At 37.6% G+C, this 20,907-nt stretch overlaps 1 protein-coding gene across 10 annotated transcripts in view; it reads left to right on the top strand.

The window, feature by feature from the left end:
- Nucleotides 1-20,907, top strand: part of tns1b (tensin 1b) — a 370,155-nt gene that overhangs the window by 324,743 nt on the left and 24,505 nt on the right. For 9 of the 10 annotated variants that reach the window (XM_051710901.1, XM_051710893.1, XM_051710894.1 and 6 more), the window contains 5 exons: nucleotides 6,364-6,548; nucleotides 7,412-7,550; nucleotides 14,616-14,711; nucleotides 17,428-17,602; nucleotides 19,736-20,796. In XM_051710901.1, the coding sequence (XP_051566861.1) occupies nucleotides 6,364-6,548; nucleotides 7,412-7,550; nucleotides 14,616-14,711; nucleotides 17,428-17,602; nucleotides 19,736-20,796 (1,656 nt within the window). The remainder of the gene's footprint in view (nucleotides 1-6,363; nucleotides 6,549-7,411; nucleotides 7,551-14,615; nucleotides 14,712-17,427; nucleotides 17,603-19,735; nucleotides 20,797-20,907) is intronic. The other variant, XM_051710896.1, reaches the window with a different exon arrangement.

Below are 20,907 nucleotides of genomic sequence, written 5' to 3'. Positions count from 1 at the left end.
TGAAGTTAAGGCAGGCTTATATCACTCTATAGGGCTGAGTGATATATCAAATATTTGCAGTGATTTTTGTGGTGACATAAAATTAAGCAACATTGTGAATATTGTAATGCTTTTAAGGCACTTTTTGTGTGGACATTAAGTTTCCAAAAGACAGTGTCATTAGATTAGTTTCACGATCCTTCTTTGTCTCTCGATTTAAAGAGTGTTTTAGTAGCGTCTTAACTATTTTGAACTATAATGAAGCCATACCATAGAAGAGTTGATGAGTTCGATCCATTTTTATACATCACATGTAAATTTGGTAATGAAATGTCTTAGTAACAAATTATGTAGGTAAATATAAATATCAAGATATAATTTTTTTGCTATATCGCCCAGCCCAAACGCACTCTCATCTTTGATTTATACATTGAGATTTTGCATGCATTAAATGCATTTGACAGTAACAGTGTGTTAGCAAAACAGGGAGTAATTTTTCCTTTCTTTTTTCCCATTTCCTCATGTTTATCCTGTTTGTGGAACACTCGTCCCATCATCAACTCCTCCTTCCCATCCTCCTCTTCACCCTCCTCCTTTTCTTCCTGCCATGGTCCGTCCTTCCTCCTCACCTCTTCCTCCTCCTCCTCATCTTCCTGGTGGTGTGCAGAGTACACTGCTCGTATACGAGGCATCAGTATCAGCCCTGGTGTTCCTGAGTTCGGCCAGCGCCGCCGCTCTCACTCCTTCAGTGGTTGGTCTTTCTGCTGTTCTGTCCCCTGTAGTTCACCCAAAAATTCAATTTCTGTCTTCATTTACTTACCCTGATGTTGTTTAAAACCCTTTGGTACTTTTATTTATTTTTGTGGAATAAAAGGAGATAGTAACAGGATGTCACTTTCATTGTATGGAAATAAAAATGCAATGAAAGTGAACGGTGACTGAGAATAACTTACATCTCTTTTTGTTTTCCACGGAACATAAGGGTGAGTGGATGATGACAGAATTAAAATTTTAGGGTGAACTATCCCTTTAATATCCCTTTAACTCATAATAACACCTCTATGTGCATGTGTGCTTGTTTGATACTGTATATTTACCATTTTCTCTTCCCCTTTCTCTTTACCTGCTCAGGTAATTTACATTCCAATGTAGTGTCCTTTATTGGCGTGACAAAAACTACATTCATGTTGCCAAAGTAACTGCATATAACGAAAGTAGTGCAAAATAGATATTATAAAATGGATAGTTTCAACTCTAAATTCTGATTGGATGGACCATGTTTAAAGCAGTTGAAAAATGTCCTTACCCATTTTAAAATCACTGTAACATACAGACTCTTGTGACTTACTACTTTTTTAAATAAAAATAAAAAAATGCCACCATTATTTATATATATATATATACACACAATATATACTGTTTATACTGTATTACATTATCACCATTATATCTTTTATAATTATTTTGTTTGTTAATATTGAACTTGTTTGTTCTTGTTTACTATATTTGCACAATTTTTACTAGTTTATATTTTTTTGCACTATATTATAAAATGCATTCCAACTGTAAATTCTGATGGATGAAACGTGTACGAAGCAGTTTTAAAATGCTGATAAACACACCTGTAATAACCATCCATTTTATATTAATGTGCCATGTACACAAGTACAGCATGTTAACAATTTAAATAAAATTAAATAAAATGACATAAATAGTGTCAATTAAAAAAGAAAAATAACAAATTTAACAAAAAAGGAATAAATTACGGAAGACATTTTTTTAATTAGGTGTATAAAGTATATCTTTTCCTCTTTGTCACAATTTCTTTCACTATTTAAGCTTTTATTTCCTCTTCTGTGTGTACATATCATCTCTGCCTCCCTCTCTTTCTGTCTCTCTTTCTCCCTTTCTGACAAGCTATAAGCGGTCATTCTAATCTCTTTCCCTTACTAATTTACCTGCACTGGAATTTTCCACCTTGTCTGTGTGGAATAATAGTCAGTAGAAGCTAAAGTTTTAGTTTGCTCCTTGACCTCTATAAACAAACTGCATTTGTGTTATGTGACAAGTTAAGGTTACACAGAAGCAATACAATGGCCACTCTGTCTGGATCAACTGAGCCCATGTCACAAGATCCAGACTGCCAAACCTGGGGAACAATACCATAGGCGAAAAGACACTCGCTTCTTTCAAGGACTCTCCTTTACTTCTATTTTAGCATTTAGATGGAGGACAAAGTGTAATAAATCTGGAGAGCATTATACAATCCTTATCTGCCACGGGGAAGTAAACGTCTAGTACATAGACTGTCTTTGATCCCATCAGATGGCCCCAGCCGTGTTCAGTAGCCAGGTGCCAGGAAGAATGTTTGTCTTGGAGCTCTCTTGAGTGTGATCCAGTCTCATACGGACGGGACAATGGCATAAATGAGGCCATGGAGAGAAAACAAGATATCCTGCATCTCTATGTAGATATCTTGTCCATGTCATACTGAATCCCTGCGATTTTGAAAGGAGAAAGGTTTTTTTAATTTTTTTTATGCAGTGACAGAAAAATAATAAACAAAACAACTTTGCTCTCTTGCGCTCTATAGGGCTGGTTAAGCACAATTTACATGCACAGTTGTAATCAAGCTGCAACGGGTTTTGCATAGTCGAGCTTCAGTCTTAATTTAATAGTGTGAAATGGAATATTTAAAAGCATGTTAAATACAAATGTCACATCAGCTCTGTCTTTTGGATCATGCGTACAACGCAGAGGCCAATTGTGGTTCAATTGACGTGTATACACGCTGGAGGAAGCCAAACTAAAATCGCATTATCTAGTTCTGTTAGTCCGACTTCACAAATCGGACTGAATTTGGAATTTTAAAGTATATGTAAATGTACTGAATGATTTTGCTGGCAATAAAAAATTAAGCAACATTAAATTGAATGTCACAATGATTCTAATGCATCTTTTATTTTGGCCATCAAGATTCCTAAAAAATGTTTGTCATTAGATTGTTTTCGCGAGCCCTCCTTCTCTCGTAGCCCGCAAGTATGAAAGCCTTTAGAATGAACTGTTTTAGTAGCATCTCACATTTAAACTTCAGTTGCAAAAACAGCATTAGGTTTGGTAAGTCACTGCAAAGAAAAAAAAGTTTTCATAATCAGAATTTCTGCCGTTTTCCATTTTCTATTCATCCTTTAAAAAAGATACATTTACTTGACAAGACAAATGACATAAAATATTAGGTCTAAGTCTTGTTTTCAGAGAAATCTAACAAATTTTATGCTTAAAACAAGAAAAAATTCCAAAAGAAATATATATATTCTTGTTTATTTCCTTTAAGTTTACCATTGGCAATTGTTTTTTGTTTTTTTCTTGTGTTAAGCATAAACCTCAATAAGTTTTATTAGATTTATCTGTAAACAGGACTTAATATCTTACTATATGTCATTTTGTTGCTCAAGTAATTGTATCTTGTTTTTAAGGACGTTGAGATTTTTTTACTGGAAACAACACAAAAATACTGAGTAAGAAAATTAGTTTTTGCAGTTCATTTCTGTGAATCAATTTAAACTTTAATTCAATCATTGACCTTGGCGTCATCACTCAAATATTGCTGTATTAAATTGGTGCATGCACTCAAAAAATATTTTTTTAGATTTACACTAAAAAAATAAAAATCCATCAAACTGAATTGAGTAATATAAAAAAAAAAAAAAATTCTGTTTTATTAATTTTTTGAAATATCACACAATAAAATTTGATTACATTTTGTTGTGAAATTGAAATATGTCAATCTTAAAAATAGTCAAAAAGATATTTTTTTGAGTGTATAAATTAGAAATTATTAAGTATACTTCCTTGTGCTCATTTAGTGTGGAAATAATTAATTCGTTATTTAGTAGAAGATTTTTACTTTCATTAAACATTTTGAATCCAATTGGATGCAATTTCTGTTTAGTCACTCTCTTAGCCTTTTGAGAGACACATAACTATCAAGATATACTGTAAATTGAATGTCAGTATGCTCAAAGATAAATTTTATCTGCACCCAGCTTGGATCTATTAGGACTTTGTGGTTGCTAAGGTAACAGCGCAGGGTTTGTCATGCACAGCTGTAAAGCACTGCTTGTGTACTACATCTGTTTTGCATGTTTCCTGTCCTGACCTTGTGTGAAGTGACTCTGGGGATGTACACCACATGATATTCCAACACTTTAAGCACTGGTTTCTTCCAAACATCTGCTGCCTTCCCAAATCAGTCAGTTTTGGAATCAGCATGTTTAACATTGCCTTAGAAACAGCATTGGAGACCATTTTCAAGCCCCACCCTTTGTGTTGACATAACCACCCTATTGTTCTGAATGGATTATTTTTTGCGAGCACTCATTAAATTATTAAATGCATCCAGGAAGTGTATGTCACAGTGTTTGACTAGCGTCATGTTAAACATATGTGTTCTGTTTGGGGTCTGAGAGACCGATGACCATTTTCATAGCTCAAAAAATATATTTAATATAAATGACTTTACCTAATTTTATGAAAACTGATTTTTAAACAAAAAACTTGGTGACATGCTTTAACCATCATTGATGAACATTTTTAAATTACTTCTGTCTGGGGTCTCAGAGGTCCAAAATAAATAACATTATGCAATTCATTTTCCAGTTAAAGTAATTCATTTGTACACACCTTATAGTTATGTAATTCGCTTTGTTTTATTGTATTTTTCCACATTTGTTTCCCAGGGCACGTGAGGTACAGAAGATCGGATTGTAGGGGTCCTGAGCTGTGGTCTGACCACACAGATCAATCATAGGCCACACTCAGGGAGCTAGTAAATATTTTGTTCAGCCTGTTGCCTGGTTTCAAAACACTCCACTCATTCCTACCAGGGTGTATTAAGGCTGTCCATTGTCTTAAACCGTGTGCAATTGAACAGGCCCAAAACGTTCTGTGGCTGCAAATGCTGTTTTATAGACATAGAACACTTTTCTTTATCTGTTCATACAAGGAATAATAGAAATAATTCTACTTATTCTTACGTTTCCACAGAAGAGTTGAAGGTATCTTCAAATACATGTATAGGAAAATTAAACTGCTTTTTAAAGGGATATTCATCATGTACTCACCCTCATGTTGTTCCAAACATGTACAGTATGACTTGCTTTCTTCTGTAAAACACAAAAGGATATGTTAGGCAGAATGTTACCATTCACTTTTAATTTGATGGAAAATAGAAGTAACAAAAGTTAGCACTACTATTAAAACTATTTGAATATATTGAATTAGACAGCGTTACCAACTAACTTCAGTTATCCCTTTTTGTTCCCATTTCGCCCTTTAGATTTTGTGTAAGAGAGAAGACTTACACAAATCTAATTTTATTTACTCCAGCAACTCTTGGTATCAAACAAGACTTGGTGAAAAAGGCTTTGGAGTTGCTTTGAGGCTATTCCAGATCTTTAGCTAGAGTACATTTGCAGAGTTGCTCCAATTTTCCAGCTTTTTGTAATCTCAGCTGTTTGAATAAGAGCATTCTTTGTAGTTCCAGTAAACTTAATATGGTGAGAATTAGATGTCATTTGAGTGTTAATTCTTTAGAGGTCACTGGCAGTTTCCCATGGATTTTTTCAAATAATATGTTTGCATTTTTGATTTCATTTGATTTTTTTAGGATTAGAAGTGAGTACATTTTTTTCATGTTAAAATACTTTCATCTATCCCATCTTAATCTGTTAATGTGTGAGCGGGGGGCTTAATATACAGAAACTTTAAGAAAAGAAGTATAACTATTAAATCAGCCATTTGTAGCCATTTGAGTCCTCCTGAAAAGTGTAAACACTGACTCAATGACATACAGTGACATACGGACATTATTGAAACTCATTATTTTTTAGGCTAGTATTGTTGTCTTTTTTTCTTTTCTTTTTTTTTTTTATATAGCTTGATAAAAACTTGTGCTGAACAGTTCACAGTATGATAAATATGCTTTGTTGTCATTTTTGGGGAAACACTTATGATGCTTAAACACTTTGCAGTGCTGAAGTCTCTTAGTAGAATTGTACACACGCACATTTTAATAAAGGATCATTAGACTTGTTCTGGTCGTGAATGAGTCTGTGCTTTTGGTCCAATGCAGTTTCTTTAAAGACAGTCATTTGGCGCCATCTACTGGCGCAAAGGCCTAACTTGCAGAAATGGTCAATGAACGAATCTGAACGAATCTTTTTGGTGAACGAAATCAAAAGAATGGAGTCACTGAAATTAATCAAAGTCACTACCACTAGAAGCTAGTGGTGCAGAAATCACACACTTAAATGAAGTATGATGAATATTCTTTCGTAGTCCTAGTACTTACCTATTAGAGATGACTTTTTTTTTTTTTGGCAGGAGTTCAGTCTGGTGAAATTTCACCACATGAGGCCTCAGCTCCTGGATGGCGCCGGACCACCAGCGAGAGCCTGTCCCAAGACGAGAGCCCAACTCGAGGAGGCTCGGTCCGCTCCCCCATTCGATGCATCTCACCTGAGCTGGCCAATACAATCGCTCTAAATCCTGGGGGGCGGCCCAAGGAGGTAGACCCAACAGAGCTCTTTGCTTGTTTCTTGTTTTGGTTGCAGAAATAAGTCAGCGGCTGACAAGCTTTATCATTGCTCTTTTTGATGGCTGTATACATGGTCCAAAATTATCTTATTAAAAAATAGATAATTATTTCCATATTTCAAACTGTTTTGCTGTTTTATTCCTTGCTTATTAGTGAAAAACAGCACTGTGTCACTTGTAGCATCATATACAAAATGAGCTAGTTTCCATCCATATCTGTCACAAAAATTATGCAGAAAGCAAATAGTGATTTTCGTTGGGGTTTCAATATTTTCATTTTGGTGGCTTAATGCAAGGAATATTTCACATATGTGTTGTAACAGGGAGTTTTAGATTCTATTTAGGCATCTTAAATGTTAGATCTTCCACAAAGTTAAGAGTTGTTAGAACACGTGTGGGTCACGACAGATGTTTTCTTTCAAAGGCAGTTTGTATTTCTTTTGATTTGAATCGCTCATGTCGCTTACATCACTGAGGGTCAGATTATCAGTCTAAGGGTTCTGTTCAGTGTCAGACCGAATGCTTTCTTGCACAATGGTCAAATATGTCTGTCTAGCACTCGTGTACATAGAAGACCAGTTGAGAAACAGTGCAGATGCTGGGGGAAAATAACATGTTCAGTGTGAACAGCTCTTTAGAGTTTGGCATAAATCATGCATTATTTGCAGTTCCTAAAAGAATTATCGACCACTGTCAAATAGTGACGTTTTATTTTCTCTCCAAAGCCAATTTTTGCTCTCATTTTGGGCTTGGCAACTGTTAATTTTGGACCCTGGGTGTATATATTTGTTTTTATGTATATGAATATTTATCCACCTGTACCCTCTTTCTGCAGAGACATATGCACAGTTACAGAGAAGCGTTTGAGGAACTGGATGGGGGTCCCATCAGCCCCACTCCGACCGTCGGTGGTGAGGCCCTACCCCAAACCCCTGCCTTCCCTGTCTCGCCACAAACCCCTTACTTCAACATAAGTAAGTTCCCCCGCTGGAGGAGGAGGATGCCATAGAGCTTTAGGATTACTGCCTTTCCTTGCCGACACTTTAAAAGAGTGAAATCACAGCCATCACTGAATGATGGTTTTGTTCTTTGTCTGGAAAACACTTTAAACTCAAAGTAGAGTTGGAGGTAGAAGGAGTAAGAGACTATAATTAAATCGATCTTTCAGTTGTTTGGATATTATTGCTTTTGTAGCGGTTTTAGAGTGAGGCTTGTTTTGTTCATATACTGACTCCGTTCCAAAATCTTGTGAGCTGCCTACGTAGGCAGCCTATTTAGATGCAATCCAGACGCACAGGCTGTTCCAAATGATAGGTAGCATGATTCTGCTGCCTTCTAAGATAGCTTCTTTTAGCCAAATTTTAAAGCACCAGGGGGGATCAAGTCAATGTAAATTATAAATATACTTAGAATTCATAATAGCGACAAAGCCATACGATCCCATGCATTTTCAGTGAGAGTAGAGCGACTTCCGGCGACGAGCATGACAGTGACTGTTGGTGACAGAGGTTGCCATGGTGAGTGACAAGACAAAGTTGAGAAAAGTGTAACTTTATGCAAATAATGAGCGACATTCCAGAGAGACTATCAATGAGAGGGGAGACAGTGGAGCTCACGTCACCCATCTGCTGTGAATGTGAGATACTGGAGTCGATTGCAGGCAAGACGGAGAAGTTAAAAGTTTCTGTGAGTGATTCTAAATAATTTTTCTGTAACTTCATTGATATAGCCTATTTATATGATGCGTGGAAAACTTCCGAGTTAGTTTGATTCATACATTGAGAGAATGTTCATCTTGTTTATGATATGATGCAGTGAGCACTGCTGAAGGTTATATAAAACACTCTTCCCTGCAGAATATTCATTTTTAGCAGCAGTAGAACTGATTAGAAATTAGAATGATATCTTAGTTTTACCTGCAGTATAATCTGTAATCAGAATTGCCAAAGCTACTATAGCCAGACGTGCAGTCCGCCAATAACATTAAAGCGACAGCAGTAGGAACGCCCACCAGAGACAGATCGCAACACCAAGCGACAATGTTGTTTGCGGTATGAACGGGAATTTAATTCTCAGATCAGAAAGACCCTCGCTCTCACTTGCTCCTCAGAAATTCCCAACATCTGTGGGCTGAAACCCATTTCCATCTGTCAACATTTTTGGACAATGTTGGCCTTCAATACAGTGTTTCATTGTATCTCAATCACATACTATACAGTGGTGTTCAAACGTTTGAGACCACATTAGAAATCTAGGATTGCACACATTTGACTTGTACTCCTGTACAATGGAAGCATTAGTTTTTATAACCTATTGCATCATCTTCCCCTACAACAGATTGTTCCAGCAGGTTTAATTTAAACCCCTTCATAAAAGTCTATAGTCTCTTTACAAGTTTAGACACACACGTAAGTTTAACACACAATACATAAGCAGCTCTGTTTTCCTTGGACTTCCACAGCATTTCTTTCCAGCAGACACCTCATTTGAAAACAATTCATTTCAGCCACTTGAGCTGACATCGTACCCGGAAGACAACTTACATTCAAAGCTCTTCAAACTAGTTCTGCTACTGTGAGCACCCACATAATGTATAGCTTCACAGAACAGCATAGTTTCAGCCTACCATAACACCCAAAAAATATTCCATCACAATCCACCCTTTTATTTGAGGCTGTGCGATATATCGAATATTCACAATGTAAACTCAGCAAAAAAAGAAACATCCTCTCACTTTCAACTGATTTTATTTTCAGCAAACTTAACGTGTAAATATTTGTATGAACATAAAAAGATTCAACAACTAAGAAACAAGTTTCACAGACATATGACTAACAGAAATGGAATAACGTGTCCCTGAACAAAGGGGGGTCAAAATCAAAATTAAGTCAGTATCTGGTGTGGCCCCCAGCTGCATTAAGTACTGCAGTGCATCTCCTCCTCATGAACTTCACCAGATTTTCCAGTTCTTTCTGTGAGATGTCACCCCACTCTTCCTCCAAGGCACATGCAAGTTCCCGGACATTTCTGGGGGGAATGGCCCTAGCCCTCACCCTCCGATCCAACAGGTCCCAGACGTGCTCAATGGGATTGAGATCCGGGCTCTTCGTTGGCCATGGCAGAACACTGACATTCCTGTCTTGCAGGAAATCACGCACAGAATGAGCAGTATGGCTGGTGGCATTGTCATGCTGGAGGGTCATGTCAGGATGAGCCTGCAGGAAGGGTACCACACGAGGGAGGAGGATGTCTTCCCTGTAATGCACAGCGTTGAGATCGCCTGCAATGACAAAAGCTAAGTCCGATGATGCTGTGACACACCGCCCCAGACCATGACGGACCCTCCACCTCCGAATCGATCCCGCTCCAGAGTACAGGCCTCGGTGTAAAGCTCATTCCTTCGACGATAAACACAAGTCCGACCATCACCCCTGGTGAGACAAAACCACGACTCGTCAGTGAAGAGCACTTTTTGCCAGTCCTGTCTGGTCCAGCAAATGTGGGTTTGTGCCCATAGGTGACACTATTGCCGGGTGATGTCTGGTAAGGACCTGCCTTACAACAGGCCTACAAGCCATCAGTCCAGCCTCTCTCAGCCTATTGCGGACAGTCTGAGCACTGATGGAGGGATTGTACATTCCTGGTGTAACTCGGGCAGTTGTTGTTGCCATCCTGTACCTGTCCCACAGGTGTGATATTCGGATGTACTGATCCTGTGCAGGTGTTGTTACATGTGGTCTGCCATGCGAGGATGATCAGCTGTCCTTCCTGTCTCCCTGCAGTGCTGTCTTAGGCATCTCACAATACGGACATTGCAATTTATTGCCCTGGTCACATCTGCAGCTCATCTGCAGTCCTCATTCCTCCATGCAGCATGCCTAAGGCACGTTCACACAGATGAGCAGGGACACTGGGCATCTTTCTTTTGGTGTTTTTCAGAGTCAGTAGAAAGGTCTCTTTAGTGTCCTAAGTTTTTATAACTGTGACCTTAATTGCCTACCATCTGTAAGCTGTTAGTGTCTTAATGACCGTTCCACAGGTGCATGTTCATTAATTGTTTATAGTTCATTGAACAAGCATGGAAAACATTGTTTAAACCCTTTATAATAAAGATCTGTGAATACAGTGTCCTAAAAAAGGGACGTTTCTTTTTTTGCTGAGTTTATTTGCAATGATTTGCTCATGATTAAAATTAAGCAACATTGTGAATACCACAATGATTTTAATGTGCTTTTTAGTCGGATATTAAGTTTCCTTCAGAGCTTCTCATTAGATTTGAATCCATCCTTGTGATTAGTGAGTTTGAGAGTGTTTAGACAGATGTTTTAATAGTGCCTTTGATTAAAATTTTAAAAAGAATAAAAAAATGCAGTTTTAATATAAGAAACAACAAAATGGTGTTAGATTTGTTTGATTCGTCTCTGTGAATCAGTTGAAACTGTCCATTTGAATTAATCGATTTAAAACTCTGATTTAATTAATTGGTTGCTTCATTACTTAAATATGTTCACAGACTCTCATTGTGGAATTTTTATTATATATGATTTAAGGTTTATAATATTTAATATATTAAAATATTTTAGTATTTCAATTTTTTTTAGTAAAAATATATGTACAGTAGGTTAATGTTGCTGCTTATATATATATTGTTATATTGGTGCATATAAATGAACATGATTAAATATGATTATTCCTTGTTTGTGGAAAACAAGCCTTGATTTAACTACATTCCTACTTGATATTACTTTTTGCATTAATCATTTAGATTCTACCTGGCAAAATGATAGTTTGGTTGAAATATAGTTCCTCTAATTGAAAAAGTTTTGTCGAAATGATTAAAAGTATCGATATTGCACAGTCCTAGTGAACATCATAACATTTGTCAGCTTAATGTTATGAAAGTTCCTTTTAAGGATCTGCTCGCTTGATCTTTGGAGCTTTCTGGGTGGTTTTACCCTGGGTTCCTGGGGACCAAGTGACATGTATGGGCTCTTTGGGGGTGGATAGATGCTCACATGCTCCTACAGCCACTTTCTGGTAGCTCATCTCCATGGCTTCCTCCTCCTGCAGAGAATGGGAGGCTTGAAAAGCTTCTCTTTACAACCCTTCCCCTTCTCCTTGTATCCTCTGCTGAGACGCTTAACGCTGCAAAACAAAGAATTGATTTGTATTCTTTGGTAAGTGGAGGATGCATGTCTGGTCCAGATGTCGGCAATGATGCCAGCCCGGCCCTGCGGAAACGCAAGCTCTGCTTTACCCAGCATGCATGTGGAGAGCAGCCCTAAAGAACACACATACTCAAAGCACACAATGATTTTAACATTCATCTCGGGTGATGCGATCTGAAGTGGAGAGAGCTAAATAAAGGTGTATACGAGATCCAAACAGTTTGTAAACCGATCACACAAACCACATTCAGAGGTAGTCAGAAACATGCATTGCTTTTTCGCTATCATCCACTGTGCTACAACCAAGTGTTTACTAAAAATGCCAGATAGAAAATGGAATTTGTAACAGTATATTTTGGAATAATTTGTAATATAATTCCCATTAATCGTGCTTAGATATATATATATATACGCACAAAATTTAACTGAGTTTCTTTGCCTGATATTAACATGCAGTGACACCAGTAGTTCACATTGGATAAATGAATTAATGCAGATCCTGTGAAGCATGCACAGTATTTTTGGAAGCAAAACTGTGCCAGTTAATTATTAGTATTTTATTTATTTATGAATTTTAGTTTTTTCATAATGGACTTTATCAACATTGCGTACATTGAGGACAGTGTGCACAGACAAAGTAAGTGATGCATGTACCCTCTCCTTGAAGTCCAATGTTTAAGTGGTCACAGAACAGCTATTATTGTTAAGGGAATTTAAATGAAAACATTTTGGTTAAATTAAAATAAAAATGTACATAATTGAGAAAAAAATAACTTAAAATAAAAAAACGAATCTAAAATAAATTTACTTCAGATTAATTTGTTTCAAATTGTTACATTTGTTTTAGTTTTTGATAAACAGTATATAATAAGATTTTTAAACCTTGACAGTCCATCTTCATTAAGTACAAAAATGCCACTAAATAGCAGTAAAACTTGACAGCATGAGAAATTCAACACTATTAAAAATACTTCAATTATATCAGTTAACGCATTTATTTTGGTCACCCTCAAATACTAAAACTGAAATGAAAAAAAAAAAAAAATACAAAATAAATGAATGAAAATTAAACTAGAATGGAAGGACAGTCAAACAAAGCATGCAAGGAGTGCTGCTTTGGGTGTGAAGAAATTCCTACTGGTGCTCTGGATAAGGGATCTTCTGTTCAAACACAAAACTAATTGTCCGAGGCACTCAAAGTTGGTTACACATTTAAAAAGCCTTTATTGAGTCATGGCTGTTAGGTAAAAACATTCCACAAACCGACGCTTTGCGGCTTAGAAAGCCTTCATCATGGTGTGGAAAATTACCTAGTTGGGAGGCTTTTATAAGGTGTGGCTAATTAAAGTCACATGACAATGCCAAGTGACGTGATAGAATTAAACGAAAAGGCAATACAAGATACATTTACATCTACACATAAACATACACCTCCTCACACATATCCATATATACACATGGATATATGTTTAGATGTTTAGAATGGAAGGACAATATGAAAAAATAATAATAATTTAAACTATAGTAACACTGATTCATGTTAATACCAGGTGTAAACAACGATCTATCTCGCCTGACCTCTTGTGATTTGATCACCCAAGACAAATGTTAATACCAGGTGTCAACAGTGCCACTCAGTCATAAGCTCTTCACAAATCCATCCAGGTGATTTGACATAGAGATGTCTTCTTAGAACAAAATCCTCACTGTCTTCAAGAGTGCTGCTTTCCACAGCTCTGTGGCCACATCACCATTTATTTTCCTCATTTGTGTGGGCACCACTGTGTATTCATTGTTTTTGAGTCACTTGATCCACTTGTTGTTTGTAGCATTGTACAAACTTTTTGTTTAGGTCATGTTTTCTGTTCATTTAAGTCTTGCGTTGAATTATTTGTTTCACTGAGGTGTACTCCATCTGCATGATCTGTCTTGTTGTCGTTTTTTCATTGAGCACAGTTACAGCAAATGCTAATCCACTTGCATGGCCTTACCACAGAGCATGAGACATGAGCTCATTCCCCAGCCATGTCACGTTCTGAAATAGCCATCAGTGTCTGCTGTCTTTTAAGCTGTCTGTACCACTGCAATCTTTCAAAAACTCATTTTATTGATAAGATTGAATGTTCAAACATTTAAGATGAAAGTGGTACACACAGAGCTGTACTGCACAAGGCCAGAACCACTTCACGCAAGTACATAAACGCAGATGCGAATGTTTCGCCAACATATTGCAAGTTTGCTCCCATTGAACATGCTTAACGTCTGTTCTTGCATTCCTGTGGCGGTAACAGACATCAGTACTCAAGGGGGCGATAGAGTTGCCTTCAAATGACTGTGCCATTAAATGGGAAGTGTTGTCATTCAGGTAGCAAGCTCCACCGTGACATTAGTTGACCAGAGAAAACTGACCGTTCAGGAAGACTGTTGATGTTTCATTATGGTTGCACGCTATAGTGCCCCTTGTGGTAATGCTGAGAATGCAATACATATTTGTGCTCCCATAATTTTGAAAACAGGGCTGGGTGTCGCTAGCAACCTCGCGACACAATAAACATCGTAATGTAATTGTCACAATTCAATACATTTCGATGCATTGCAAAATCACGATTGGATGCTTATTTATTTTGACCTGCTTATTCATTAATTGAACTGCAGGAAATGGTATGTCTGCTTGCATAAATAAAAAAATAAAAAAAGTTATATCTGATTGTATTGCAACAGCCTTGTTTCAGAACATAACGACATATGAAATCGAGCTTGCGTATAGCTTGAAGAGTTCATGTGCTTGCGTACAGTATATTTCAGGCCTAAGTCTTTAGTTGATAATGCTCTAAATAATAACGTTTTTTTGTGTGTTTTCTGTCTCTTTAGGTCGATCTCCTCCGGGATTGACGAAAACTCCTCTGTCCTTCCTTGGCCTGAAGCCCCACAACCCTGCTGAGATACTTCTGAACCAGACGGGCTCAGGTGAGACTTTATACACACAGTACCACACATAAATACAGTACACATGTGGTCTTTTGACTGAAGTTTTAGCTCCTGAAGCTCAAATACAGTTGGTCTGTCATATATCAGAATGACCTTTCATTTCTCATCATAAATGTTTCCTTGTCTCCCTTTCTCCTCTCTTGAGCTGTGAGCTCATATGTATCTTGAAATGGATCTGTGGTTTATTTTCATATGCTGTAATATTGGGATAATTTTATTGTGATCTATAAATGGGCATGTGACAGAGTATACATATATATATATATATGCAGTTTATATATTAACAGTATATACATGTGTATATACATTGAGAGATAACAGAATAAATAGAAAAGGAGGTGCGCCTACAGTGTGATACCTATAAATGTTGCCTCCAAAGGCAGCAAAATATAATTTCTTATTTCTCTCTTTTGATTTTGGGGTGAAATATGACCAGAGTGTTTGTAGGCTCAGAAGTAACGGGATCCTATGGAGAGGTTTGGCGAGCTGTTCAGTTTGGAACCAGCTTCTGTGCAGGGCTGATTTCAGCTTAGTTCCTTAGGGAGTTCATTCAAGGCCTGTGAAAACACAACTTCAATGCTTTGAGTTACCATACATCCAGTGCACTTTATTTTGAGATAATGTGTCACAGTGGCCTTTTTGTCTTACTATAGTTAGGTTAAATTATGTCATGTGCTTATTGAAAATAAGGGATGTGACTTTGGTTATATTTAATCTTCTCTATGGTGTTTTGGTCAAGGTCTAAAATCCTTTTTTTGCCTTTTCAGAAGACTTCTTTTGTTGTGCTTTTTTTGTCCTTTTGCAACTTGAAAGAAAAATAATATTCTTCATTTTTTACTATTTATTTAAAATAGCCTGCTTTTATCTTTTTATTAATGTGTCAGCAATTATCCCTTTTTCCCTTTCTTTTTAAATGTATAAAATTTCTTATGATTTTGTTCTTCTGCTGTCCAACATAGAGAGTGAGGATGAGGAAGGTAAGAATATACCAGACATTAAGAAGCACAGTGTTACATCAAAACCACCTCACCAACTTTCATCATACTCGCAGTCGACACCATCCTCCATGACACCTCATTTTATTCTGTTGGTCAAGCAACATCAACAATGTTTCATCTGTGTCCTCCTCCACAAAGAAGTTTGGCTGAAAGTTTCTATTTGATAAAGGGTTAAATTTAGCCATCCTCCTTTGACAGAAACTATGCCACCTTTTACTGTCATTTAAATATACAACATATATGTATGTGTATATATATATATATATATATATGTACACCGATCAGCAACAACATTAAAACCACCTGCTATAACTAATATTGTGTAAGTCCCCCTCATGCCGCCAAAACAGCGCCAACCCGTATCTCAGAATAGCATTCTGAGATTATTTTCTTCTCACCACAATTGTACAGAGTGGTTATCTGAATTATTGTAGACTTTGTCAGTTCGAACCAGTCTGGCCATTCTCTGATAATCTCCCTCAACAACACAGGATGTTTTTTATTGTTTTTGGCACCATTCAGAGTAAATTCTGGAGACTTTTGTGCGTGAAAATCCCAGCAGATCAGCAGTTACAGAAATACTCAAACTAGCCCATCTGGCACCAACAATATTGATAGTAAGAGCTTTTCCGCATGTACAATGCGATGAGAATTTACAGGATTGGGACTAAACAGCTGTGTGGCCACAAGAAATCCACTTGTTAGTGAGGCTAATCAAAAAAAAAAAAAAAACGACTTCAGTATGCTAGGAAGCATAAAAATTGGACTGTGGAGCAATGGAAAAAGGTCATGTGTTCTAATAAATCCAGATTTATCCTATTCCAAAGCGATGGACGCGTTAGGGTAAGAAGGGAAGTGCATGAAGCGATGCACCCGTCATGCATAGTGCCCACTGTACAAGCCTCTGGAGGCAGTGTTATGATCTGGGGTTGCTTCAATTGGTCAGTTCAAGGCTCAGCAACGTTATGCGGCAGTACAATTAAGTCAGCTGACTCCCTAAATGTACTGAATGACCAGGTTATCCCATAAATAGATTTTTCTTCAATGACGGCACAGGCATAATCAGGGACGACAATGCCAAGATTCATCGGGCTCAAATTGTGGAAGAGTGGTTCAGGGAGCATGAGTTGGCCACCATCGGCCACTACAGAGTCCTGACCTTAACCCCATTGAAAGTCTTTGGGATGTGCTGGAGAAGACTTTACGGATGGTTCGACTCTCCCATCATCAATACAAGATCTTGGCCAAAAATTCATGCAGCTCTGGATGGAAAGAAATATTGTGACGTTGCATAAGGTTGTCGAAACAATGCCACGACAAATATGCGCCATAATCAAAGCTAAAGGCGGTCCAAAGAAATATTAGAGTATGCAACTTATTTTTGGCCAGGCTGTGTGTGTGTGTGTGTGTGTGTGTATATATATATATATATATATATATATATATATATATATATATATATATATATACACGTTATACATTGTATAAGATTTAAACATTTTTACATTTCTTCAAATATAACTACAATAATACAGTAACAAGCATTTTGTTTAGCTTTATTTGTTACTACTAACTGTTGTCAGGGCCAGTTATCCTTTAGATAATCTTTAGATATCCTTGTTATATCTGAGTTAGAGGGTTAGAAATTCTCTGAATACTTATGATTACAGGTATTTCTCTCTTTTTCTCTTTTGCAGAGCCTCGTAGCTATGTGGAGTCAGTCGCTAAAGCTGCATCAGTGGCAGGAGGACAGCCAGTTTTGCCCGTGTCCCCAGCATATGACAGCGACAGCTTAGCTCCCCCTGCTGGACCACCTCACACCCTCAACACTCCTCTTCCCTCCAGCAGCCCCATACATGGCCTGGATGCAGTGTAAGTGACACACTCTGGTGTTTTATTCTAAGGCAGCTTTCATTGTCTTCCTTAAGCTGACTTTTTACTGCCGTAAAGTCGCAATGCACTTTTACTTTATTTGCAAACTTAAAATTTATTGAACTGAATAACTGTCAACACTTCGTTGTGTGATTTTGATGAGCACTTGGATAAACTGAATTACTTATCAAGATACTTAGTACTTAATAATAATATCATTAATAGTAATAATAATAATAATAATACGGTTAAAATTCATCGATCTGTGTTTCTTCAACTTCGGGCACTTTCATGTCCCAGGTTTTTCTTTTTTTTTTTTTTTTTTTACAAGCCGATTTCAAATGTTTATATATATATATATATATATATATATATATATATATATATATATATATATATATATATATATATATATATATATATATATATATATATATATATATATATATATATATATATATATATATATATATATATATATATATATATATATGGTCACATTAAAACTGGAACTTTTTTTACCAGCCCTTGATCATGTACCAGGATTTGTATGCATAAAAACATTTTTTAGATCCAGACTTTCAATATTAAACTATGAAAATCTATTAACAAAATAAAAATTACTACATGCTTAAATGTATGAGAATTTAATAAGGAGTGAAATAAATAATTTCAATATTTATTGTGTGAAAAAGGTTTCTATTCAACTGTACCATAGTTGTGACCTCATTTCCTCCACACCAACATTTTTTTTCAAAAGTTAGTGTACTTGTGGCGAGCAGGGTGGGGCCGAGCGGTGTATGTTTAAGAAATATATGTCTACATGTATGCCAAGCCAGTCCCAGCTTCCTCCTTCCCGGGTTTCAGCACCAGTGTAACAATTCAAAGATGGGAAAGGAGGAAGCTGGGACCGGCTTGACATACATGTAGACATATATTACTTAAACATAACATAAAACAACTTCACGTGCTGCTTCCCTGCAGACGCGGCAAATACACACACACATCTTCATGCATCTCTCTCTCCATCTGCTGCTGTCTCCTCCTTAAATACTCCCACTGCCCCTCACTAGAGCGCGAGACCGGTGTGGCACACAGGTGGAACTCATTCACCGCTTATCTTCCCGGCCTCGCTCTGCCCAGACATCGCTTGGCCCCGCCCTGCTCACCACAGTACTTATTAACCAAGTCAACAAAAGTATTAGTGAAGAGCATGCTTGAGATTAAATATGAGATAAGTGATGTTTGAAGAAAATAAATAAATATTAATTGTGAGCAGAATATTTTTATAGGGCATCATTACCAATCAAGCTGTAATTTTTTCAAACCGTGCAAAAAAGTGCGAAAATATTACTCAGTTGTGTGTATTTATGATATATAATATGTAAGCGATAAAATTAGCCATACCAAACAAAGGAGTCTTAAAAATGTAATTTCCATCACTGTCATTTCCACCACAGAATTCTATTAAGAACAATACATAATTTGAGATGTGCTGGAAATGACACTTTGGTGGGAATTGTCATGACTTTTAGAAAAAAAATTGCATAAATCTCTACATGATGCATGTGCATACACTGTTAGTAGACAAATAAAAAACTAAAAGTAGTGAGAGTGTAAAAACCTTTCTAGAAATTTTCTAGAAATCCACAGTGCCAAAAGCCCTGAAGTTTAAGAAAAAAACCCAGATATGATTTAAATATGGTTTGGCATGTGAAGACATAAATGCCACATTTACACATTAAATTTGAAAAGCCTTTTATGATATATTTGCAATGTAAATGATCATTTCTGACTCCTTGATTTATATTCATCCATTCTGAAAAAATAGTAGATATTTTGGATAAAATAAAATAAAAAATTGTTGATTATTTTCCATCTCTGTACATAGTTTTAATTAGAATACCCCACTAATGTTCTCATACTGTCTAGTCACAAAAAGTGAAATATTCCCCACATCTGCTGAAAGTTGGAACTCCTTGCAGCCCTCATTCAAATCTTCTCTGGAAATGAATGACATTTGGTCTATCATTTGTCGGAAGCAGTAAAAACAGCAGTAGACATTTATGCAGTTCAGTTCACACACACTAAATCTGATTATCATTCTCATATCTTTGTTATCTACTCTTTCAGTGAAAGCACGCTGGCTGATAGTGGCGTGGGGATGAATTATTTGTCTCAGGCTGCTGCAGACTCTGTTTTTCACTCCCAGCCCTCTGAAAGCATATACCGAATGCCCACACACTCCTACCCAACATCTAGCAGCATGTTGGGTAGCTACATCACTCCCGATCTTAGTCCCTCCCTGCCAGAAACCGTACAAAACAATGCCACGACAACCATCCAGCCAATCACTGGGAGCCCTGGCACAAGACACCACAATGTCCTGCCCGATGTGGCGTCCAGTCCTGGCATTCAGCACAAAATAGCCAATCAAGAGAGCCCTATTCTGGTCCGACAGCCAATCCCATCTAACGGTCACCCTCCAGGGCTGTCTGGTAGTCCCATGCATGGGAGACACACTATGGTGTCTCAAGGAACACAGAGCAGTCCGATGCTGTCCAGACAATACCAAGGCACTCACAGTAGTCCAATTCTCAGCCGACAGCCAATAGGACAACAAGCTGTCCAAAGCAGTCCAGTCCTCAACCGTCAACCGTCCTTGAATCAACCGGTCATTCTGCCCAATCAAAGCAGCCTGGTTTTGAGTAGACAACCGTCCGTTACCCAGCCCAATCAGGGCAGCCCCATCCTGAGCAGGCACTCCTCCTTAACACATCCAAGTCAGGGCAGCCCAGTTCTGGGACGGCACCCATCGATAACACAGGTGACACCAGGAAGCCCCAGTCTGGACAGGCACCCGATGTACAGTGGCTACACCACTCCAGATGAAAGGCACGGAGCCCTGTCGCGCCAGAGCAGCTCCTCCGGGTATCAACCACCCTCCACACCATCTTTCCCTGTTTCTCCGGCCGGATACATAGATGAAGTGGGCTTCAGACAGGGCAGTCCTGCCCTCCAACCTCAGCTTCCAGAGAAGAGACGCATGTCTGGCGGCGAATGCTCCAATGGTGGTGGCCTGTCCTACGGAACGCTCAATGGGAAGATGTCCTCGCCGATGTCCAGTGGCGGTAGCACTCCAAGCGTCCATTTCTTTAACACCCTCCCTGATTTCTCTAAACTCAACATGTGCGGTAAGACTTATTGAAGATAAAAACCACTAGAGACCATTTAGAGCTGAACTGATACTGACTTTTGAAAGCCAGTTAGAATCTTGTGTTAACAAACATGATGCAAATTATTCG

This window comes from Myxocyprinus asiaticus, chromosome 11 (genome assembly GCF_019703515.2).
Source record: "Myxocyprinus asiaticus isolate MX2 ecotype Aquarium Trade chromosome 11, UBuf_Myxa_2, whole genome shotgun sequence".
Classification (NCBI taxonomy): Eukaryota; Metazoa; Chordata; class Actinopteri; order Cypriniformes; family Catostomidae; genus Myxocyprinus; species Myxocyprinus asiaticus.
This window is presented reverse-complemented; position numbering and strand designations above follow the sequence as displayed.